Source organism: Vulpes vulpes, chromosome 3 (genome assembly GCF_048418805.1).
Source record: "Vulpes vulpes isolate BD-2025 chromosome 3, VulVul3, whole genome shotgun sequence".
In the NCBI taxonomy this organism is placed as follows: domain Eukaryota; kingdom Metazoa; phylum Chordata; class Mammalia; order Carnivora; family Canidae; genus Vulpes; species Vulpes vulpes.
The window spans coordinates 66,787,174-66,812,320 of NC_132782.1; the positions used below are offsets into that span (position 1 = coordinate 66,787,174).

The following is a 25,147-nucleotide window of genomic DNA, read 5'->3' on the forward strand; positions in this document are numbered from 1 at the left end:
CTCTCCCTCTTCCTCGGCCCCTCCCCCTCGGCTTGTGCTCTTGCTTGCTCTTTCTCTCTCTCAAGTGAATAAATTTTTAAAAAATTATTAAAAAAAAAAAAAAAGGCAGCCATCTGCAGGCCAGGAAAGGGGCTCTCGCCGGAACCTGACAGTGCCCAGGCCCTGATCTTGGACTTGCAGCGTCCAGAATTGTGAGAAATAAATGTCTGTTGTTTAAATTGCCTAGTCTGTGGTGTCCTGTTACAGCGGCCTGAGCGGACTAAAATAGCCTTTTACGTCCTGATTTGCGTTACATTATTTGTCACCATGAGTTAAGCGTTTATATTTTGTTCTGTAATTATAATTGCTGCCATTTATTGAGCCTTTCCGGAGTGCCAGGTCCTTTTCTGCATAATCTGTCGGGACTTACTAAATCTTGATGTCAGCACCCAATGGGGCACCATCCGTATATCCTGCTGGGTGTCTGACCCCGGGTGGCCTGGGCTCCTGGTGGCTCTGCAGTCCTGCCTGGACGCAGGAAACCAGTTTGCAGTTGATTAGTCTTGGTTTTGTCTTTACAGAGCCCTCATGCTCACCCCAGGCTCTTCTGGGATGCCATCAGATGTCTGGGTTCCCCGCATGGTCCCTGTTTCTGCTGGGCTTTGTTGAGGGGGCGTCTACCCCGCCAGAGCTCGCGGAGCCATCTCCTTGCCTTTGTGTGCTGCCGTGAGCCTTGCAGGGCGGCCTGTGTGCCGCTCTGGCTGTGACCCCGGCCTCACTCCCCATCCGCTGGCCAGGGCGCCCAGGGCCTGAACCTGGTGGAGCGCCTGGGGCCCCGAAGCCCCAGCCCGGGGCTGAGTCACCGGCTCTGCCCCTGGAGGCCTGTGTCAGTGTCTTCCTGTTGTGTGTGTGCGGTCAGGGTTGTAAAGGGAGCTGATGGTGCTGCGCTCCCTGAGGCCCGCCCTGTGCCTAGTACCCGTCTCCCTGGCTGTGAATGTCGTCAGGAATCTGAGTCCCCCGTCGGTGAAGATGGTTCCCGGAGGTTAATTTCTCAGTTGCCTTTCCGAAGCCTTCCTCCTGTCCACGCTGGCCCTGGGAGCAGCGTCTGTCTGTCTCAGCGTGGGCCCCTGATGTCACTCCTGCTCGGAGTGGAGCTGCACCCACAGGGCGGGCTGTGCCTTGGCTTTAGGGAGGCCATCCCCCCGCCCCCAACCGCCCTGCCAACCCATTCTGAGTTGTCTCCCTGTTACTGGCAGCGTGTCTGTCCCTCCAGGGGGACCTCTGCCCCTCAGATGACCTGAATCCTTTTCTGTTTCCTCTGCATTCATCTTGTTGAGCTCGGCTCTTGTTGCTCCAGCGCACGGGGCGTGTCCCTGTTCTGCTGCTTGTCATGGGGGGAACCCCGACGTTAGTGACGTGTCTTGACCGAGGTTGCTTTTCTGTTGAATGAGGCCCCATAGCAGGTTTTTCCCAGTTTCAGCTTTTGTGTTCCTTGCTGCTGGGTTTATTGTTTCTGTTGTGTACGGTTCCTTCTCTCTCTCTCTCTCTCTTTCTTTTTTTTTTTTTTTTTTTTTTTTTGCTGTGGTATGTTCATGGGGTTGCTGCCAGGGCAGACCTCACAGGCTGCCTTTATGCTGATGTGGCATACGTGTGTTCCTGCTGTGCCCTTTCCACCTCGCTGGGAGATTTCAGCCTGGGCTGCGGGCTTGAAAGGCTGGCTGCATTCTGGGCTGGCCTCTCTGGGACCTGGCAGCCCTATGGGTGGAGAGTATGGGCTTGGGGCAGCTGGCAGGCACCTGTGTCAGGGCCCGAGTCTTTCTTAAGGGCCTTGGCTTTCTCAGGCCTCTTTGGTCCTCTTCTTCCTGGCCACTGGGTTTCTTCCTGGAGCCTGACAGCCTTGTTTGAAGTTGTCCCAGGGTTGCTGCACCCCAGACCCAGGCACCCCTGTTCCTTGGGCCATTGGGCTTCCTCCCAGTTCCTGAAGCCTCCGGAGCTCATCTTTGCTGTGGGGGCCTTGGGCTGCTTACCCTTTTGCCAGGATGCTGTCCCCCAACCATTGCATGTCTGGCTGCTGCTTGCTCTTCCGTCAAGGCTCCAGTACCAGCTCCTCACCACCCCAGCTGAAGTAACCATGTAGATGGCTGTGGGTCACCATTTGAAGGCTGCATAGTGTACTCTGCTTTTTTTGGTTATCATCTCCCCTCTCCATGCTGCCCTCGGCCCACTCCCAAACTCATAGCAAGGGCCTTACTTACTTTGTTGTGTTTGCTACTCCGTAGCCAGTATCAGAATAGTGCTTGCTACATAGTAGGTCTACAGGAAATCACTGTAGAAAGATGAGTCACATTTGCTTTCTGCACTTTCATATTGACTTAAACCTTGGATCCGTTAAGTCCTTTCCCATTCTTATTCCAGTAGTGTTTTCTTTTCTCTTAAAACATTTCCTAGTCATCTTGGGTGGGGCCTTGGGAGGTTGGTGAGTGCTGGCCCCCCTCCTGAGACTTTAAGAGGTTGCCATGTCTAGTTTGTGCCCAGGAGAATTGGTGCAGATGACTTGTTTCCTCCTTAAACTGGATGGAAACAATCCTGGCTGATTGAATGAAAAGTAAACACGTGATAGTTAAAAGTTATATTAGTTTTTTCTGACAGTGTAAATTGAATTTTACCTGTACAGATACTGGGTTCAGTGAAGTGAGGTCAGTTCATTGCAGTAGACTTCCCAGATGTTACTGCACTAGTGTGCGGGGCACTGGCTCCCGCTGTGTGCATGTCTGCGGGCCCCATGGAACTGGACATAGGCTCTTCCAGGTGCTCTTCGAGTTTTGGTGACATGGAAGGTGATTGTTATGTCTTCTATTGGGGCGCTGGGACGCCTTGTCCCCTTAGGACGGCATCATCAGTAGTGAGACTGCTCGTGTCTGGCACCTGATATCTCCTGAGTGGTCAAGGCCAGGGAGGGAGCCAGTGGGAACGGAGCAGCTTAGGGAGGTGGAGGCAGAGTGTGGAGATTCCAGAAGCCTGCAGGAGGCAGACAGGGAGTGCGGTTGGTGGGAAATGGAAGCTCCAGGGAGTGCTTTGAGCATCAGGAGCCCACAGTAGAGGTGCTGCCCTGCCTGAGCTCTCTATGTGAGACATGCATCTCTGGAGGTGCTTTAACTACTGAGCCTTCCATAAGGAGGGGTGATGATGGTGCTTCTCAGGACCATGCTCAATGAAGTGTGTTGTGCAGTGCCTGGACAGAGCCAGCAGGTGGTAAATGTCAGCTAATAAGAAGAATATTGATATGATATGATCACCAACAAATGACAGGCTTTTTCCTGTAGAGTCTAAACGTAGCCTCCGAATCTTACTCAGCACAGCTCTTTGGCATTGGTGCTGTGATGAGAGTGGGCCCCTAGGAAGGCCTTAACAGGGAGCTAATGCTCTCTGGTGGGATGTAGCCAGAGAGAGTTGGGGTCCTTGAGAGAACACCCCCTTCCTCAGAGAAGTCTCCTCAGGCTCATTCTTCTGCATCTGCAGAGGATTTTCTGGGATTGTGGGGGTGGTGTTTTCAGGAGCCCTGTCTGTTGTGGGGAGTGAATGCTGCAGTCTAGAGTAGCTTCCTGAACTGGTGGCTTGGGTGGCACTAGAACCAGAATTTTAGGGTTGAAGGGGCCTGTAGCTTGCTGGACCTCTATGCTGAGCCATCAGCGGGGTTCCCTGGCCTCCATGGTCCTGGCCTAGCTCACTCGTGGGCTGGGACGGAGCCAGGAGATGCCTCTGCTGGAGTGCCCCTAACATAGAAGCAGGAGACCAGAGACTTAACACAAGCAGAAATGTCTGTCCTGTGACCTTTGGAAGTAAAGTAGTATCAATGAATGAAACCAAAGTGATGCTTTTTTTTTTTGGATGGGGGGTTATGATTATAAAAGCAATAATATACTTACTGAAGAAATATGGGAAATATGGAAGAGAAATTACCCATAATTTTCCTGCTAACACTTGAGCATATTTCTTTGTATGGTTTTTAATACTACTCTCAATACATTATACAGGTATCATTTTGTATTTATTTAAATCTAATTCAAGATAAAGTGGTTCCTTCAGTCATCAAATAGCTCTTTTAAACAATTAAATCTTTTTTTTTTTTTAATTTATTTATGATAGTCACAGAGAGAGAGAGAGAGGCAGAGACACAGGCAGAGGGAGAAGCAGGCCCCATGCACCGGGAGCCCGATGTGGGATTCGATCCCGGGTCTCCAGGATCGTGCCCTGGGCCAAAGGCAGGCGCCAAACCGCTGCGCCACCCAGGGATCTCTCTTTTAAACAATTAAAAAATATTATACAGATGTACATGATCCTCTAAATAAAGTTATTACATTTATGACTTTTTGCTCTTTATAAAGGGACCCACAGTGAATTTCTGCACATGTTTCTCTGCGCCAGGTCACCTGAGTGTGGCTTCCTAGCTTTGTGGCTAAACACTCAAGTTCCAGAGCTACGCAGCTCTGGATCTGAGTCTTGGCTGCATGATCTTGGGCTGGTTACCATCTGCCTAATGAATACTTGTTTTTTTCATCTGTAAAATGGAGACAGTAGTATTTGCATTGGAGACTATTTGGGGGGCTCTAATGAAAATGCTGGTAATGTGGCTGGTGCTGTGTAGTGTTCCAGAATACTAATGTTTTCAGACTCTTAAACACTAATCTTCCTTACAAGATTATCCCAGTTTGCCTTCCCATTGAGGGTAGGGATCTCTGGAAAGATGACAGATCATACAGCTATTTTCATTTTAAAAATGATGTAGCTACTTGAGCTAGCATACAAGGCTCAGGCTCTGACTTTTCGACATGGCTGTGTGGTTCCCTCTGAACACCTACAGGTGGCTGCAGTGGTTGGTAATTGTGCTGTGGCTGCCATGCATGGCTTGATGGTAGGTGGCCTGAGCCAGCACAGAAGAAAGCCAGCACAGTGAAGAGCCTTCTGGGCCTCTCCTTGCACCCCAGCTGCTCTCCTGGCTGTGAGCTCCTCCATAGGCTAGAAGGTCCTGGATTGCACTGTGGTCTCTCTAGGGCACCAGTGTCAGGAGACTGAGTCCTTTGGTCATTTTTGCTGCATGATGGGTTGTGGACATGCTAAAAGCAGGTGGTTTTTCTCCAGTTGGTACCTGCGGCATGGGGTGGTTTTGGGGGTTATAATGCAAAAGTGTAGTACTACTAATTCTATCACTGGACTGTCTACTGACTCAGGTTGTGAAATGCCGGGTTAGCTTCATTCTGGTCTGTAGGAAGCTCTCAGGTGCCTCACTGGTTCTCTCTCTAGAAGCCATATCTGAATGTCCTTTCTTCTCTAGCAGTAGATTCATAAGAAATACATGAAGTATTTTTGTCATGGCTTAATGATAAACTTTTGGTGTCTGAGTTCTTCCTGTTCTGAGGTGAAGAGAAGACTCCTGTGGTTCTCTGGTCCCTGGGCCTTTGCCTGGCACTTGCAGCATCCTTGGGTTTGCTTTGCTAAGGTAGAAGAGTATCATTTCCTTTGCTGGCCTTCAGTTTAGGTTCTGAAAGGCCCCAGACATCTATCTGAACCAGGGCTGAAAGTTACCCAGGAGGGGTTTTGGAGGGAAGGGGATGAAGAGCTCACTTTTACTGGGAGCTAAATGTGCATGGGCCAGAGTTATAGCATTGATGATTCCAAATGCAGAGCCTTACTGACCTGGCTGTTTTGTGAATGCTAGATGATTTTAGCTTTTTCGATCTGGGTTGGCCCTGGGTCATAGCAGCTGTGCCTTCCCAGTCCATCTTGCCTACTCCTACCCCAAAGAGGTACCCTCCTCTTCCTATCTGTTGCTTTCCATCCCCTCCCCTTGTGGCAGCTTCTCCCAAGGGCCTCACTCTTCCACTAACATTTTAAAAGCACTTGCAGGGGTAGCTTTGTTCAAAGCTTGCCTGGAGAAAGATGTGTACACAGGTAGGTCTCCGGAGTAGAGAGATGCTCAAGTGCAGGCCTTTACAAAGCAGCCTGATAGGGCAGCTGCCACATTAACAACATAAGTAGAGGAACGTTCTGGAAACAAACTGGGTTCTAATTGTAGTTTCAGGTGTTTTCATTCCATTTTTGAGCTTGTATTAAAAAAAAAAAAAAACTTTGAAGGCCTTCCTCAAGGTTTTCTGAGTAATTGGTGCAGATATTAATTGCCTTGTCACGTAATTAAAAATAAATAAAAATGATTTGTAATTAGTTCATTAACTGTATCAACACATGGGTAATTTAAAGAAGATCGTTCATGCCTGAAAATAGAAACAGCCATTCCCTCATGGATGTCTGCACTTGCCGCAGGCTCAGCAGTGGGTACTTCCTGATTAGGGTCTGTGCTGCGGGGTGGGCGTTCAGGTCCTCACAGCTCCCGTGGCTAACTCTACTTGGTTTCACTAAGGCATTGTTTGGGGCAACAATCTAGACCATGAGTGTTGTGGAGCTGAGGGGAAGGAGCTCCAGTTTCTGAGAAACCTGGCTTTTTAATGCCTTTGAAAGGCTTTAAGAAGAGTTGGGGGATCGGGGGAGATGGAATCGATTAACAGTTGAAGGTAGTTTCTGGTATTTTCTATTATATTTTGCATTGTGATGGAAAGCTTGATTTTTCCCAGAGCGTGTGAATTGACCAGGTTCGTGGGGGGCGTTAGGAGTTAGCTGACAGCATGGACAGGGACCATGGGGACAGGGGAGCCCCGGGAGCCAGTGGTCATGGTTTAAGGTCTCAGTGAGCTGGTAAAGGTCCAGCGTGGTGACCCTTCACAGCATGGCTTGTATTTAGAGGTTCAGGGACCAAAAGCTGGAGGCCTTGCTGGAGGCCATGCATGTGTTCATCTGCCTTCCCTGTTCCCCTAAAACAATGAAGACTAAAATCTGACCTCTGACCATGGTTTTCTGTAGAAGAAACGCTGGGATTTAAAATCGAGGGGAGCAGGCAAGCATCATTCACTTATAGGGAAAGGCGTGTTTCCTGTGCCCCCCCCCCTTCTTCCCACAGGGTTTTATTTTAAAATACAGTACTTTGTCTTCACTTCAGGCATCTTGTTTACCTGCTGTAGCGTATCTTCCTGTCCTTGGTGGGAACAGAGAAGTCACCTTTGGGCCACTTGCAGGTTGTGCCAGGGCTGGGGTTCGAGGGTTAGGGGGCTGAATGCCCGAGTGTCCCCAGTGAGGGTGCAGAACCAGCCAGCCCTCCCTGGCTCCAATTCAAAGTTAGACAAAATTGAGAGCCATGTAACCCCACCAGCTCAGCTTCTGAAATCAAAAATCCCACTCTTGCAATGGGTTGTCTGTGTTCATCAATTGCTCTATTAGCTGTGAAGTCAGATAGTTTGGTTTGCTAACTGAATAACATATCTTTCACCTTTTAAATAGCCCATGGAGTTGGGTTTCATAAATATTTATGGCAACCATATACCAGGTGCTCATAAGAGAGACACTAAATCGTTGCTGACCTTCATCATTTGGTACTAAAAGCAGAAATTAATTTGGAAATGTACTAAAAATTGAGCAGTCATTACTCTTTGAATGGAGTTGGAGTCTTATAAGAGAGCAACTGTAGATAAGAAATGTTTTTTTCATTTTTCACAGCACTTTATTTTCTAGTACTTAGTTTAAAAGTGCATTGGAAAATCATGCTTCAGAAGTCTATGATTTTGTGATTAAAACTGAAATTTATGGGATCCCTGGGTGGCTTAGCAGTTTAGCGCCTGCCTTTGGCCCAGGGCAAGATCCTGGAGACTGGGGATCAAGTCCCATATCAGGCTCCTAGCTTGGAGCCTGCGTCTCCCTCTGCCTGTGTCTCTGCCTCTCTCTGTGTGTCTTTTATGAATGAATAAATAAATAAAAATCTTTAACCCCCCCCCCCCAAAAAAAACCCCTGAAATTTACTGAAAACTGTAATCTTACCATTGCCATCTTAAAATACCCAGAAAATGAATCCTTTAGGGCTCTATTCACTGTGAGGTGTCAATTGAGATTCTTCCAGACGGAGTCTCAGAGTTGCCCCTGATCTGTACAGGCCGTCCCCTCGCTGGAGTGTCGGCATTCTGCTTCTCAGAGAAAGCCACCAGAGGTGTGCTGTATCTGCGCAGCCAGGGCCCGCAGCCCTCGCGTACACAGGGCAGCCGGCGTCCTTTCCCACTGCGCCTGCCCACATTGGTGACCCACTTAGCATGAGGCTGAAGCGTCACCACAAAGCAGCAGAAGTGCCTTCTCTGCCCGGGCCCCAAGCAGCGTGTGCACTTGGCTCCACGGCTTAGTAGGAGGGTTCGAGAGTTTGTTTTCACAGCTCCCTCCAGCTGAGAGCAGCAGTGCAGGCCTCACATTGCCCTGGTTCTTGCTCTACTCTCGTTGCCTCCCCAAGATGCCCTGTGGTCAGGTTCTGAGGCCATATTTTGTTGAATCCAAGGTGCCATTGCATGCAAAGAGTTGAACCATTTGCAGTTGTTTTTGTGGGTCAGAAATACAAACTTCCTATAGACAACTTCCTGTAGAGATCAACTGACCTAAAAGGATGCACCATTGTGAAATGTACACAAAGGAAGAAAAGCGTTTAATTTTGAGCTGATCTGATGCCCAGCCATTGATTGAAAATTGCATCCCAGTTTCAGACATGTTAGAGTGTTGAGGGAGAAAGAGTGCCTTCTAGTGAAGATGAAAGAACAGTCTTTGCTCAATTCCATAATTACATCAGTTCCTTTTGGAAAATGCCCTAATCAGGCACTATTGTTACTAACATCTCGTTACGCTATTAAAGCATGGTTTTGTAAATGTAGCAGTGAGTATGTGTTTAAATTATATCAAGAACTAAAATGTTTAGCTTTGACAGACATGGCTCTTTTTTGTCCATATTTAGCTCCAAGGTTTTAAGATGTTTATTTTAGAGGATGTTTGGAAAAGAGAGTTCCAGGACCTATTAGAAGGTGTTTTGTTTCTTTTAATTGCGGTAGAGTTGGCCAGCAGGTTACATTACTTTCAGGTGTACCGCATGCTGCTGGAGGAATTCCCTGCATCACCCCCTGCTCCTGGCAGATAACGTGTGACCACCATCTGTCCCCCATACAGCATTGTACAGTATCACGGACCGCCTTCCCTGTGTTGTACTTTTCATTTCTGTCACTTATTTTATACTTGGAAGTTTGTATCTTTAATGCCCTCACTTACTTGCTCAGTCCCCCTACCCCTCTCACACTCATTTCTTCCCTGTGTTGATGAATCCACTTCTGTTTTTTTGTTTGTTTGCTGTGTTTTAGATTCTACATATAAGTGAAATCATATGCTATTTGTCTTTAACTGTCTTGACTTCACATAATACACTTTTAGGTCCAGCCATGCAATTTCACATGGCAAGTGTTCATTCTGTTCTGTGGCTGAGCAATCTTCCACTGTATAAGTGTGCCACATCGTTACCCACTCCTCTGTCATTGGACACTTGAGTTGCTTCCATGTATTGTCTGTACAGATGGCCAACAGACACGTGAAAAGGTGCCCAGCATCAGGAAATGCAAACCAAAACCACGATGAGAACCTCACACCAGTCAGAATGGCTAGTATCAGAAAGACAGGAAATAACAGGTGTTGGCAGGGATGTGCAGAAAAAACCCTTGTGCACTATTGGCGGGAATGGGAATTGGTGCAGCCACTGGAAAACAGTATGGAGGTTCCTCAGAAAATTAAATACAGGGACGTCTGGGTAGGCTCAGCGGTTGGGTATCTGCCTTCCACTCAGGGCGTGATCCTGGGTCCTGGGATCGAGTCATACATCGGGCTCTTTGTGGTGAGCCTGCTTCTTCCTCTGCCTGTGTCTCTGTCTCTCTGTCTCTCATGAATAAATGAATAAAATCTTTAAAAAAAAATTAAATATAGAACTATCATATGGTCCAATAATTTTACTGAGTATGTACCCAAATCAAACAAAAACAATATTTTGAAAAGATATGTACACCCTCTGTTTATTGCAGCATTATTTGCAATAGTGTGTTTTTATCAAGTTTGTCTCCTATTGGAGGGTATGCAGGTGGTAGAGCTCTGCAAGTGAGCCTTATCCTTGCAGGGGGTGGGTGGGGATGGGGGGGCGCACTTCTGCTTTTGTGCACTGTTAGGCCTGCAGGGATGAGAAGAGGGAGGACCTGGGGAAGGAGACAGAGCCCAGGTGGCCAGTTCTGGAAAAGCTCGAGAAGTGTGCTCTGATGGGGCTGCCCCATTTGCTTGCTGTTAACATTTTGCCTGTCTTAGGTGAGGTTAAGGAAGAAGCAGCCAGATGTACCGCTGGTCACATATGGCTCTTTGGATTTAAATTGAGTCAGATTAAAAATCCAGGTCCTCAGTTGCAGTAGCACATTTCAGGTGCTCAGTAGCCTCGTGGACAGAACATGTCCATCCCCTGGCAAGTTGTGTCAGCTGCACCCTGCTGCAGAGCACGTGGGTCTCCGCTCGTGTCCCCACAGTGGACTTGCTACCTGTGCTTGGGGCCTGCTGGTGAGCCCAGACCCACACAAGCCAGCTCTGCTCTGGGAGCTTACTGCCCTGGCTAGGGTGGATGGGAAGAGGCACCAGGGCTTTGGAAACCTCACTGACTTGATACTTTGTTTTTTTTTTTAAGGAATCTATATTTATCATTAAAATTAGAAAATGTGTACAAGCAAAAGCAATATAAAGATCACAGTCTTGTCAAGTTGTCATCTAAAATGCAGTTGGCTTTTTCCTGTTTATTTTTTAAATTTATGTGATGAGCACATTCTTGTAAAAAACAAAAACACCTCAAGCAGTATAGAGGTTCTGAAGTAGAAAGTGGAGTGTTCTCGCGCCAGCCCATCCTGGTGTCCAGGGCATGAAATACTGTAGGTGTTGGCATGTGGCCTTTTAGATCTTCGCATGTATTTGATGCATATATGGGCCAGACGTTCGTATGAAGTAGGCCCACATCTTTTGTCTCTGTACCAGCCGTCTGTCCTGGGCATCTTCTCATCAGCTCACCACATCTTCTTGTCCTTAATGAGTGGATGGTGTCTCGCGGGGGACCATGTCTTATGGCCAGCACTCCTGTGGTGAGCATGCACTGCAGATTCTCCTGTGTGTTTCAGCGTCTCCTATCACAGTTTCCCAGAAGTGATAAATTGTCAACTTACCCCAGAGAATGCTGCTAGGGCCTGGGTCTTTCTGCAGAGTCCGATTTGTCCTTTTTCTGCCATGGGCAGTTGTCATTTGGTTTTTAATTTGTTTATCTTCAGCATGTGTTTTGGAAAGAAGTTCTGCATTCTTTGTGCTGTGATTGTCGTTTTATATTGAAGTCTAGAAAAGCCTCTTCCGAGTCCAAAATAGCATTTGATTCCCTGTGGGTTTTTCTTCTCTTTGATTTTTTTTCACCTGAAAAATTCAACTCTGCATCTGAGTGATGTTTTCAAGTATAGAACAAGGTAGGAGTCTCACACTGTTGTCTTTAGGTTCCTATGTCAGGATTTGGTTTAGCTACAGAGAACAGAAGTAATAGAGTGTTGGTGGTCCAGTCTAGATCATGGGGTTATTCCTCTGTTTGCCTTCCTTCCTTGCTCTACACCAGGGGCCTTTCCTGGATTCTGTGGGCCTCCCTTCCCTTAAGAAACCTGAGGAAGTCTCCTCAGCCTCTGCCAGGGCTCCCTGGCCACTTGAGGCTGTGGGAGGGGCCCCTCAGTATCCTGGTGGACAGCCAGCCGTCTCTGCCATGTGAGGCTGTGTCCCAGGCCCTCCCATTAAATAATCAGTTTCCTGCCGGTTTTGAGATGCCACCTCTGTGATCTATCGTAGAGGAGAGTTTTCTGTGATGGTCACAGTGTGGAAATTGTCATGGGAGATTTGGAGACTGACTGCTGGTGGGCTGACATTGAGTTCTATAAGGTAGCAACTAATTTTGGATATAAGGAGACTTCAGTGTGATTTTATGTAGACTTCTTGTCTGCTGTGAAAAGCTGTTGAGGTTTTGTTTTGTTTTTTTAATTTTTATTTATTTATGATAGTCACAGAGAGAGAGAGAGAGAGAGGGAGAGAGGCAGAGACATAGGCAGAGGGAGAAGCAGGCTCCATGCACCAGGAGCCTGATGTGGGATTTGATCCCGGGTCTCCAGGATCGCGCCCTGGGCCAAAGGCAGGCGCCAAACCGCTGCACCACCCAGGGATCCCTGTTGAGGTTTTGATATGTGAGAAGAGTGCATGTTTGTTTCTGAGCAGTAATGATTATCTGGACATAAATGATTATGGACGTACCTATGAACTGCTTTGGAGCATTGAATATGTGGGTGTACTCAGGATGGGAAGTCACAGACTCATAGAATGACCTGTGTTGTAGCTGATGCCTGCGATTGGGCATGTGGTTAATAGCATTTGATTGTGAAAGTGCGTTGTCAAAAACATAAAGTGCAGCTTCTTAAAGTGATGAGAACTATGTGTAATGTTAGTATCGAGTAAAGTAATGCAAACTAGCACTGCTTGGGATGTGAAGTTGGGATGTATTTTAGGGAGAGTGTAGATCTTAAATGACAAGGTCATAAGCGAAATATTTTTTTAACCCAAACATGCTTTGGTTCATCCCATTCACACTGGTCACACGAGCAAGCATTGTTTTGGTGCCAGGATCAGGTGGTGAGCCGTGAGCCCCTCACCGTGCTGTGGGAAGGGCACAAGGAAGAGTGTGGGAGTGGCGTGGGGGGCAGGGGTGCCTCCCCAATCCAGCATGGTCTCTCTCAATTCCACTGTTCTTCCTGGGGTGGTCCGCCGCCCCAGACCCCATCCTTGGTGCTTCCTCACTTGTTGGAGGGCTCCTTGAGGAGCCCACTGAGCAGGAGCAGGCAGCTGAGGGGCTCTTGGAGTTTGCCCAGATGTCATGCTGGTTAGACCTTGTGTCTTTCTGGGGCGATGGTGCCATCACACCATGGAGCCCCTGGTCTTGGGGCAGCTCCGGGACTCAGGCAGCGTCTCGCCTCACCTTGCTCGCCTCACCTTGCTTGCCTCAAGGAAGAGCCAGCAGGGCTGCTTGTCCAGCCAGTGGTCTGGGAGTGCTCCTTCTAGTCCAGAAGGCAAAGCAAAAATACTCTTCCTGATACTCGTTACAGCAGGTCACTTTTAGGCCTGATTGAATATACCTTTCAGATAGGTGTGTCATTAGCGTATCTGATTGGCTGGACGGGACCCTTGAAATCAGGAGGCCAGTGTGTTCTACTTGGCATCACTTCTGCTCTGGGAACGTGGGCGTGCCTCGACCTCATTACTAATCTCTTCTGAAATATGGGCAGGGGTGAGGTGATGTGATGCCCCTTGGCTTTGTCACTTGACACCAATAGGTCCTGTTGAGACGTATTCCCTTCTGGTATGTGGGCTGTTTTGCTAACTATTGAGCTAACATTATTAGGTTATTATTGAGCAAATTTTATTTATCTTCTCTTTGTTTTACTAATCAAACTTAGAGTGGAAACAGGTGAATTTGATTTGTTTTATTCCCAGAATTAGATTACTTGCCCCCTAGAATTCATCCTCCAGACTGACTGGAGATGACCATCTTTCCTTCCATGGAAGGAGTCTTCTGTGTAGATCCTTGGCTGGTCCTGAACCTGAACTCCACAAGCCCTGGCCTGCCCCAGGATGGGCTTTTTCACCCTGGTCAGGCAGACAGTGTGAGAGGTGGCTCCTGAGGCAACCGGACGAGGCAGCTCTCCGAGCTCCCCTTCTGCTGGAAAGGCTACAGTTAGATGTCTCTTAGGAAAAGAGGGCCACACACACTTGTGCCGCACCTGCATTGGCCCCTGGACCTCCTGGGGGGCTGGCGCCTTCAGGAGAGGACAGCTGCCTGGCGGCCTCGGGGCTTGGTGGCCTGCAGGCCCCGCCCCGCGCCCCTGGGATGCGCTTCCCTTGGTTTTCTGGCTCAGGCTCCCAGGTGACCCACGGGGACACGGCCTTCAGGGCACTGGCAGATGGGGCTGCGGGGCGCAGCGAGCCGGGATGGGGTGCGGTCTGCCCCGAGCCGCCCCTTTATCCTGCGCCTGCGGAGGAGATGAGCCGTCGTGGCTCGCGCAGCACAGCACGAGGGCTTGGCTCTTCCCGCTAACTTGGGCGTGTCTTTTCTTTTGTCCACCAGACTTCATGAGGAAATCATTGACTTTTATAACTTCATGTCCCCTTGTCCTGAAGAAGCAGCCATGAGACGGGAGGTGGTGAAGCGGATCGAAACCGTGGTTAAAGACCTCTGGCCAGCGGCTGATGTGGGTTCACTCTTTACTCGCGCCCGGGGCTGGGGTCATAGGGTGTCCCTGGCCCTAGGCCACCCCCCCCCCCCCCCCCCCGTCCCCACCCCTGCCTGGGCCTGGCCCTCATGGCAGGACTTCTGCAGGCGTGGCCCCGGGGAGGGCGGTGGGGCGGCAGCTGAGAGTTTGGCATGCACATTCCCACGCCCTGTACCTTCCCAAGCAGCACCCCTGGGGTTGGGAGGGTGGGCCTAAGGGAATTTGTTTCTGGAATAGTGTGATTATTCTTTTAAACTCACCTTGAGATTAGAATTCTACCCATTGCCCTCATTCCACAACATAGTGTATGTTCAATTTTGTAGAACTGGAAAAGAATTTCCAAGAATTACCTGACATGAATGTGTGTTCCTTGAGAAGGGGGCCGTGGGCACTTGGGTGCTTAGCACAGGCAGTGCGACACATGTCCTGTGACCACCAAGTTGGTGATGGCCCAGGGTGCCTATGCTGATCAATCACTCCTACTCATGATGGTGACAGGAGACTACCCAGTGATGGATGGATGAGCTGGGCTGGTGGATGGCTCCCATGCTCCCAGTGAGCAGGTTGCAGTACCTTGAGTCCCTCTGCCTTTTTTTTTAATTTAAACTTTATTTATTTATTCGAGAGAGAGAGAGAGAGAGAGAGAGAGAGAGAGAGAGAGAGGCACAGAGACACAGGCTGAGGGAGAAGCAGGCTCCATGCTGGGAGCCCAATGTGGGACTCATCCTGGGATCCCAGAATCACGCCCTGGGCCAAAGGCAGATGCTCAGCCCGCTGAGCCACCCGGGTGTCCCAAGTCCCTCTGCTTTTACAACAACATTCATGACATTCCACGTTTTTGTACTTAAACTTTAGTGCCTGGGGGCAAAGCCCTGCCTTTGCACCTTAGCTACGAGTTTGAAAATTGTCAGCTTTGAGCAGTTGTGGGAAAGGCCAATAATTGTTTCATCTCTTCATTTGAGTTTTTAAAAATTCCCATTTCGGGTGGGTCTTTAACTTAAAGGGTAAGAGGATTTTGATGGTGTTTTGCCACCTTTCCCCCTTGCCCCGGCTTGCAGGGCAGTTCTAATTTTTCCCCAGAGTAGGGGTGTGGCCTTTCAGTGAGAAGTGGGAGAAGGCTGCCTGCTTGAATTGTCCTGTGTCATGAGACAACCACTGTTCTCTTTCAGGTACAGATATTTGGCAGCTTTAGTACAGGCCTCTATCTTCCAACCAGGTGAGTACTAGATCCGAACCGCTCGTGTTGTGGGGATGTGGGTCTAGTTGGGGTGGGGAGTGTCTGCGTGCCTGTGCCTATTAAGGGCTAAAAGTAGGTCCCTCAGCTTAGGAATGTAAGCTAAAGGAAAAGACTGGAGTATAGAGGAAAAATTGCAGGAAATAAAATCTAATTTAGTGTTACGATAACTGTTGTATTTTTCCTCTTGCACGTCATTTGTTGTGTTACAAAAATGCTAGACACCAGACACATAAAGAAAGACGAGTGGGAGGGTCATGGGAAGAAAATGCGGTGCAAAATATTCTGAAAGTTTTGGGTATGTTTTTGAAAATCGATCTTCTATTTTAATGAGGATTCAAGCAAAAAGTCTATTTAAACAGAATTTTGTATTTTTTAATTGAAAAATAGCTAACAAATTTGCATCCTAAAATTGTTCTTCAGTGTTTCCGCCTCAAGAACTATCTTGATCCCAGAACAGTGTTATGTGCACTGTTTCCTTAAAAGCTTACTCTCCTCTAACCCACTGTTAGCATTTGGACACTGAAGAGACTGTAATCTCAGGATTTGGGACTTTAATCTCAGGGCCAGTGGGGAAGTGACCAGATCCCAGGTGCCCAGGAAGCACAGGTTGACAAGAGTGATGCAGTGTATGTAGACAGCACAGGAGGAAGAGCCAGGAAACGTCAAAGGGGCAGGCATTTTCATTTCAACCTCCTTGATTACCTGGGGATGCTGGGAAACTCTTTCAGCCTTTGGGTTCTCCATCCTTGTGTTAACCAATAATTCATAAACTGTCTTCCCTCCTTCAGAGGGATATGCTTAATGGGTGGTGTGTATGGCCTGGAAGGAGATGGGAGTATGCAGGCCCTAGCACTGGTCCACCCCAGAGGTGTGTGTTACTGGATAGTGATGTGAGCCAGGGGTTCATGGTCACTTCTTCTTCTGTCCAGTGACATCGACTTAGTGGTCTTTGGAAAATGGGAGCGTCCTCCTCTGCAGCTGTTGGAGCAAGCCCTGCGGAAGCACAACGTGGCTGAGCCGTGCTCCATCAAAGTCCTTGACAAAGCTACAGTAAGTGTAGGGGCCTTGGCCCGCAGCCCCAGCGGAGGCTTTCGCACACCTGCCAGCAGTTGTGATTCACCCATGTCTTTAGCTTATGTTTATAGGAGTTGCTGCTTAAACTTTTGAAGACTTCTCTCTTGGTATAAATGTATTTGTATTTCTTTTGAATAGTTAGGATTACCAGCTGAGAACGTATTTCATGACAGTCTGAGCTACTGCAGGGTGTGAGAGCATCACGCTGTACTTGGCACTAAAATACATGATTGGTCAACTTTTGTTAGGATGTCTTTATAAGAGAAGGATGCATCCAGGTGCTGCCTGTTTGGGTACAGGTAGTACAAAAAATGTTTACCATTTGCCAAGTTCTCTTTAAGAAACAAAACTTGCCTATGCCTTTCATTGATTAAAAATGTATCTATATAAAAACCTTTTATCTTAGAGAGAAGTTGGAAGATGAGGGTGCTTTGATGTGTGCTTGTCGAGGTGTGTGCTTGTCGAGGTTCATCTAAGTCCCGGATTAGAGATGCCTCAGAAACTGTAAGTCACTTGCCTACCGGCAAGTGGCCCTTAGTAGAAAGCCCCCACCATGCCCTCTTAGGGCTCTGCCATTTGTCCTGTGGTGTTGGCTCTTTGATGAGAACAAGGGTGGTAGTTGTCTCTGACCAGGTATGCTGGTTTGGATGTAGAGGCCAGGCCAGGCTGGGGAGCAGGAATATCTTCATGAGGGAGTTAGCGTCTTGTGGAGGCATGGGCTCCTTCTGAAACACTTTGTGGTAAGTTCTTTGGGAAAGCATTTTGTTTTTCTGTCTTCTTGACCATCATGCCTGGTGGTCTTGGTGATCTCCAGGAGTTGCTGACATCCCCTGCTGCCCATCCCTGTCACATGTGTATCATGGGCAGTTTGCCACCAGGTGTGTGTTTCAGGACCTAGATGAGGTGTGCACTCTGTATTCTACTAGGAGTTTTAAACCTTCGATTAGACATCACTTGTTTTTGGTAAGGGAACATCCTTTTACATTCCTTAGAAGCTGAAGGAAACAAAGTCTTGCCTTTTGTTCCTGGAAGAACATGGGTTTTGTGTGGGGGTAGGAGGGAGTGTGGTCTGTATGGCTGCTGGGGCAGCTTTAATGAGGCTGGTTTTGAGCACCTTGTGGTGATAAGTCTTTTTGATGAGAATCCTTTCAAAATAGCTGCTTCTCTGGTTTTATAGGGAAGTGGTTTTTTTGGCTCTGTTTTTATTTTTTAAATTGTCTTAGTGAAAACCCAAAGTAGAATTGTTCAAGAGAAACAACATCAGCACAACATAAAATTGAAAAACTGGCTTTGAAGTTACTCTGTTTTCAGAAATTCTTTCAAACGTAATTTGGGGACCTGGAGGCACCCCTGGGGGCACAGGGACTTAGCCAGCTTCTCCTCCTGGAGCCCAGGACTTCCTGTAATTAGTGGCTGATGCTGAGTCTGGCCAGGAGGGCTGGGCAGAGGTGAGCAGTAGCTCTTTTCGGGGGCGGGCAGGTGGAGCACGGGGCTTGGGTTCAAGGGACTGATGAAGTCGACATTGGCAAAAATCCCTTTTCTTCTCATTTTTAAAGTCTGGGGTTCATGATCTCTCAGCCCTTTGGTGAGTTAGGAAAAAACCCCTCTGTACAGCATAGGAAACATTTTGAGCCAGACTGTGGTGAATGTTGGCCATTAAAGCATAGTTTTTTTTCAATTAAATCTTTGCAGGTACCAATAATAAAACTCACAGACCAGGAGACTGAAGTTAAAGTCGACATCAGCTTTAACATGGAGACTGGGGTCCGGGCAGCGGAGCTCATCAAGAATTACATGAAGGTGCAGTTGTCAGCGAGTTAGCACTCACTATAAAATTGGGGAACCTGTCGTGTCGGGTGTCTCATGAAACTAAACTGATAGTTTAGTCTTTAATGATAAAGACTATACAATTGAGTTGTTTATCATACAATATTATTTCTAGAGATGCTTTGAAATTCTTTAGCTGTTTCCTTGGCTAACCATAAAGCTGAGTGATTTTTAGAGAGCTTTCTCACTATTACAAAATGACTCTCCCTAGAGCTCAGTGTGCCTGATTTGTGAGTTTAGTTTATTGCAAGTGGAATGCATCACAATGTAGTTTTTGCTTGCTTTGGATCGTCTCCGTGCCCAAGGGTGGGGTAGTGGACTTATTTATTGAGCCAACCCAGGTGCGTGGTCCAGTTGAACAGCTGGTCTTGCCCTCCTATTTTAGGGAAAGTGGTAAAATCCCTATGGAGGTAACCCCAGTGTCATAATCTGGATAGTGCCTTTTCCCACAGGTTCAGGGACCTTGCTCCTTCAGTTTTTCCCTAACCCTGCAGTAGCAGGCTTGTCTGAAGGATCATTTCTGTGCCCAGCAGAACACAAGAGCCTCAGAAGCTTCCAGTGCCCTGCCCCTCCCCACTTTACCAGCCTCTCTCCGTTTCCTCGTTACCTTCACCCTGCTCTCCGTGTTCTTCTGGTGTTGTCCTCCTGCCCCACGAGCTGCTCACCTCCCCACCACCCTGATGTCTCCTCTCATGGGGGCCTCTGGGCATGGGGATCTTGTGCATTGCCTCCAGGACCTTCCTGGCTCACTGCCCCATCCCCTCCTCTGCTTCCTGCTCCCAACCTGTACCTGTCACAGAGCAAGCTAGGCCATGGGAAGTAATTTGAAGGAATACACTCATTCATTCTTCCTGAGCTCCTCTTTGTTTGTTCTTCACGTAAGCTTCCTCATTTCCTCCCTGCTTAATTGTGGCCTGGGGTGTGGCTCCCAGTGGGGTCTTAGCAAGCCCCTCACATAACTAACTCTCAGGCCCCTGAAAGTTGAGGATGATTGGCTTTAGAGAGGTGTCAAGAGGATGGAGTAAGCTTTTCTTTATACTATGGGAAATTTGCTATGTGAGAAATCTTTCAAGGTATATTAACAATTAACAGAAAAATTTTTCTTTTGGAATTTACAGAAATATTCATTGCTGCCTTACTTGATTTTAGTATTGAAACAGTTCCTCCTGCAGAGGGACCTGAATGAAGTTTTTACTGGTGGAATTAGCTCATACAGCCTAATTTTAATGGCCATTAGCTTTCTACAGGTGAGTGTGCGTTCTCTTTAGAGACCTTGACACTGAGACTTAAATTGAAACACATTCTTCCTTGACGTTGTGAAGCCGTTGCTTCATGGATTCCAGCAGTCCTTGCTCTCTCTCCACTCTTCTGTTTTGGTTTAGTGGAAACTGACTTCTGATTATCATAATAAAACTATTTTGGTCAATACTTACTCCTTTTTCTCCTTTATAGCTTGCTTTTGAGATTGATTGAACGGTTTGAGGAAGGGTGAGCTCTCCTGGTCCTGTCCATAAGGGGTATACCAGTCTGAACTGAGGACCCTGTACATGTAGAGACTTTCATGCCTTGATGGACAATTAAAAAAAAACCTGATTTTTTGTTTACTGACTGATTGATAAAAAATTTGTCTCAGAAGAAAATTTGGATACTATATATGACAAAAAATACAAATTGCTAAAGAGAGAGCCTTTCTTCTCAGATTGACAAGAAATAAATATTTTGTCTTAAATTTTATATTGCCCTTACTTTGTTGAGTAGCTTAGAACAGCTGTCCTGCCTGTATGTGTTAAATGCTGTGGTGTTGATGAACCATACTTGCATATTTTAATATATTAAGTAGTTCCTAAGTGAACGGAAACAGTAACTACCCCATTTATATTTTCTTGAATGAAGAAATTCAAGCTTTGTTTTTCACACAGTCTTCCCTGTATACTCTAGCTGTTCTTCCAGGTGTGTATCATTAATTTTGTATTTTGATTATGCTTAGGGTTTAGAATTTGGCCAATTTCCTCACCATTGATATGGCTGATGGAAGTAGTGGTTTCGCCATCTTTCATTATTTTGACTTCCATGGCCCGTCTTTGCCAGAGACTCTCGAAGAATAGTGAAAATGGAACCCCACACCTGTTTTCTTAGTTTCTTATGGTTTAATCACGTTTCTTTGCCTTCCACGTTTTCCTCTGTGAAGTTATCTTGGTGCCATTCTCCCCTAGTTTTTGGACATTATTTTGAACTAAAATACAACCTGCTCTTTCTTCATGTTTTCCTGATTGGAACCGTTTTAGTAGCCTTGCTATCTTGTCTGCTGCTTGTTCCTGTGGCTCCGGCCCCGGGCTCAGTGCCTCCTGGCCCCTCACCCCTGGGGTCCTGGCAGCAGTCCTCTGACCCCACGGAAGGCCACACGTAGCATGGCTGGGCTGGCCGCTGACCTCTCCATGCCCCTTGCCCATCCTGCCTCAGAGCTGTGCCTTTCTTGGCTAACTAAGGTAAGAGAGCCCAGCCTTGTGCTGGCAGCTCTCACGTGTTTGATTTTGGCTAGAAGGCTGGCAGGAAGGGAGTAAGGTAAGGCAAAACTCCGAATGCTGCCCTTGAGCCTCTGGCACATGCAGATCCTCAGAAGCTGAAGTTCTTGGGAACCCTAAAGTACTTATAGTAAGCGTCAGGAGATGCTTCTCAGGGAGTTGTATGTTGTATGTTTTCATGCTTTGTGCTTCCGTCAGGAACTGTGCTTTCCCCTGGACATGACTGTCAGGATCCACACCTGCACTGTCCAGTAGAAGTTCCTGCGTGGCCAGCAGGGCGGCCACGATCCACATGTGCTTACTGAGCACTTGCCATGTGGCTAGTAAATGCAGTTTTTAAGTAATTTGCTTTAATTAATTAAAATATAAACACTCGCCTATGGCTGTTGTAATGGGCAGCGCAGGTCTGCTGGTGGGCCTCTTGGGTTAGAAACAGATCCATAGACAGCAGCTTAGGTTCAAAACAAGTCCGTTACCTGCTTAAAGAAACCGTGGCACCAAATGGGAGGCTGGCGCTAATCTATGTGACAAGCAGGGATGTAAATTTGGTGTAAATATTATGACACAATACTAATCACCTGTACACAGTTAAAATTAACCTTTCCACACGCTGTGTTTGTCACACTATGACACTGTTCAGTCTAACACTGCCCTCTATGGGTTGTCTTTTGCAATAATGGGATTAAGGTTAGACTCTTAGAATTTACCATCTAGGTGACTTTACATTGCAGAGAACGTGGTCTGCTTATGGATCAGTTTTTGGTAACTTGTGGTTAATCAGATGTCTGTGCTAGTAGGAAGACCCTCAAGGGATTATTAATTTTGGAGAATTAAAGTATAATAAAAAATTCGGATTAGAAGGTTTTATTTTTTTTGAATACTACATCAACAAAGGCACTCCAGGCTATTTTGCCTGTAGTACCCTCACAGAGCTGGTGACTAAGCAGGTGCCACAGATAGCCTGTCCTTGGAGAGACCACTAGGTAGCAGATTGCATGCGGTCTTCTTTAGAAAATGATTTGAATCCAAATTGTGGATCTGTCGCTTTTACAGTTGCATCCAAGAATTGATGCCCGGAGAGCTGATGAAAACCTTGGAATGCTTCTTGTAGAATTTTTTGAACTCTACGGAAGAAATTTTAATTACTTGAAAACTGGTATTAGAATAAAAGAAGGAGGTGCCTATATCGCCAAAGAAGAGATCATGAAAGCCATGACCAGTGGATACAGACCATCGATGCTGTGCATTGAGGACCCTCTGCTGCCTGGTAAGGGCGCCTTGCTCCTCACTTGCTGTGAGCCAGGGGACGTGGCGCAAGGAAGGGGGTGGGTACCTACTATCCCTGCAGCCAAGGGTGGCCCATCTCTCATGATGTGGGGTCCCACAGTCCTTACAGTTAACGGGGACACCTTCAGAAATCTTTCTTTAATGCTCCTAATTGATTTCTTATAAAGTTGGAATTTTGTTTACATCTCATAATTAACCAGAAAAATGTAGAAAATGAAAATTAAGGAAAAGAGCTTATTTTTTTTTTCTGATTGGGAAAGTATTTGTCACATATTCATCATAAACCATTCACTTCTGAGAAGTATGTCACATAGAAGAGCGAAGCGTGTCATAATCCCCTTGCATTCCCTGGATGTGTATTTCTCCAGTTCTTCTCTACAAGGATATTAATATTTTTATTGGTGGATAAAAATCTTTATTAAGTGGATCACATAATACAGTTTTTCGGTTTGTGTTTTCAATTAACCACAAATCCTAGCCCCCTTCCCTGTGTGTAAGGCATGTTCCATTGTGAGGATTGCTGCATTGACTGTCTCAAGGTGGTCTGTGGTCTCCCTGGTGTTAGTCCCATCAGCTTAGTGAGGGGTGCTTGTTCCCCTTCCTTTAGGGACAGTCTTTTTAGTCTTTGCCGATCTGATAGAGCCGTGCAACATACATGTTCGTTTAGTTTACATTTCTTAAATGATGAGTGAGGTGAAGCAAATTTTTATTTATCCATTCCACAAATGTTTATTGAGCATCTATTAGGTGAGACACTGTTCTTACTGTTGGTGATAAAGTCAGTGACGGACAGGTGACAGAAAAGGTGGTGGAGAATGTCCGCTCCAGGTACACTGCCCTTGTATTTCTGTTGTGCGAGTTCACATGCTCTGTCCATCTGTCTGCCGACTGTTTCCTGGTGACTTGTGAGATCCTGCGTGTGTTAGGGAAGCCTCCTTGTTGTCATGCTGTACATTTTCTCCCCAGTTTGTCCCTTGCATCTGTATTTGCTATTTTTCACTGTTCAGTTCCTATATGTATATTTTAATGTCCTCAAATTTAGTGATTTGTTTTGTTTCATGGCTGCTGGAATGTGAAATTCACTTCTTAAAAATCTTGTGACAGGAAACCTCCTGACTGTTCTGTTGTTGATAAATGACAGGACTTCGGCCATGCTTCTTCAGAAGGGCTTTTCTTGGCAGCAGAGGAACATGTTTTCACATCTGTTTGTCTGTGTTCCATCAGTGAAGTTGGAGGGATTTCCAGTGTCTTCAGTGTCTGTTTAAATGTACTTGAAAGATGAAAGCCCACATTATTGCTGGATTGTACTATCAAATCTAGAAAAGATAAAATTCCAGAGCTTAGAATGGCTCCTAAAAATCCTGCTCACTTGAATTGTGAGGAATGTATATGTGAGTTAAAATTCCAAACTGTGCTGTTATAAAAAGTTAAGTTCCTCGACTGGGGCTCACTTGGTGACTTCAGTGATGGCTTCATCTGATTTGCCACCTGTCTGGTCCTTAAAACGGGAGCAGTCAGCCCTGGAATGTCCTACCCTAAAGGACTTGCTTCCCGCAGGTCCCAGTGCTAACTGAGCTGCGAGGTGCCCTGGCCAGGTGCCCACCGCAGTGCACACGCTTGGTCAGCGCGGCTGGGTCTCACAGAGGCCGCCGCCCTGGCTCTCTGGTGTGTTCACCACCTCGGGAGTCACCAGACTTCAAGAACTGTCACTCTGTCTCTGTGAATGACATCTCATGGAGGTGGACCCGGATCTGAGGCTGCAGGTCAGGCCCCGTGGCCGTCGGGAGATTTCCCAGGTGCCTGCTGCAGCCCCGCTGATGTGGTCTGGGAGCCTGTCAGCAGTGAGGGCCCGCTTCAGGATAGCTTACGTGAGCAGATCAGAAACATCTGGATAAAGGGCCTGGCATCTGCAGAGTCATATAGCCGTCTTTCTGTTTCAGGAAATGATGTTGGCCGCAGTTCCTATGGGGCCATGCAGGTGAAGCAGGTGTTTGACTACGCTTACATTGTTCTCAGTCACGCAGTGTCGCCCCTCGCGAGGTCCTACCCCAACAGAGACTCTGAAAGGTAACTCACACCCCGGGTCGCTGTGCTGGGCTCCCAGCCCCCGTGGCATGGCAGTTCCAGGCCTCAGCCTCTATGCAGCTGGCACCACTTACCTGTCACGGGCTTCAGGAAGTGTGTTAGAGGATGTGCCGGCACGTGCTAGCTGGACGTGGAGCTACTGATAAGGAGGCCTTGCGGGCATATGAGGTGGCCATGTTTGGTTCATCCGTGGCTGAGCACTGAAAATTTCTACTTTGGGGAGTTGACCGTTTCTTCAGGGTATTTTATTGGGGAAGTGATTTCTGGCCTTTTAACGCTTTGGAATGTGCTGCTTTCTCTTCAGGCCGTCCTCACGGTGCACATGTCGCGTTCTAAGTGAGTGCTCGTGGGTCCACAGGCCCCACCCCGCCTCTCCTGCAAACTCATCCCTCACTCTGCATCGCAGCACACTTTTGCAGTGTACCCTTCTGTTGGTAGTGAGAAATACTTGCAGAGTGGTTGGGAGGTGGTGGGATTGGGGGGCGGAGGGAGGGAGTGAAGGGGGCGGGCAGTGGAAAGGAAGAATAATCAGAAGGTGGGAAGTGGTCATCTACACAGTGCAGCACGGTGCTTCTGAGGCCTGGCACCCCTCTGCTTGCTCGCAGTGCTTCCCAGCAGGGTGGTAGGCCCTGTGCTGGGTGCTTGGAGTCTTGGCACCCACCACGTGCCTGTGCCAGACCTTCGAGAGTGTTGGACAGGGGCGGGGGATGCTCCCCTGCTCAGGCCCTGGGTTGAAACAGTCTTTCGAAGTAGCTAGCTGTAGGTTCAAGGATGTGTGTGGGAGGGAACCCACTTCTACATGGTGAGCTCAGAGCACATTTGGGCTCAAGCATCAGAAATTATATGTATTTTATAGAATTATTTTAGCTTTTTTC

At 47.5% G+C, this 25,147-nt stretch overlaps 1 protein-coding gene across 4 annotated transcripts in view; it reads left to right on the forward strand.

Annotated features, from left to right (window-relative positions):
* TENT4A (terminal nucleotidyltransferase 4A) overlaps positions 1-25,147 on the forward strand; it is a 42,269-nt gene that overhangs the window by 11,930 nt on the left and 5,192 nt on the right. For all 4 annotated transcript variants that reach the window (XM_072752682.1, XM_072752681.1, XM_072752684.1 and 1 more), the window contains exons 2-8: positions 14,096-14,219; positions 15,410-15,456; positions 16,407-16,527; positions 18,244-18,351; positions 19,497-19,625; positions 21,954-22,167; positions 24,128-24,254. In XM_072752682.1, the coding sequence (XP_072608783.1) occupies positions 14,096-14,219; positions 15,410-15,456; positions 16,407-16,527; positions 18,244-18,351; positions 19,497-19,625; positions 21,954-22,167; positions 24,128-24,254 (870 nt within the window). The remainder of the gene's footprint in view (positions 1-14,095; positions 14,220-15,409; positions 15,457-16,406; positions 16,528-18,243; positions 18,352-19,496; positions 19,626-21,953; positions 22,168-24,127; positions 24,255-25,147) is intronic.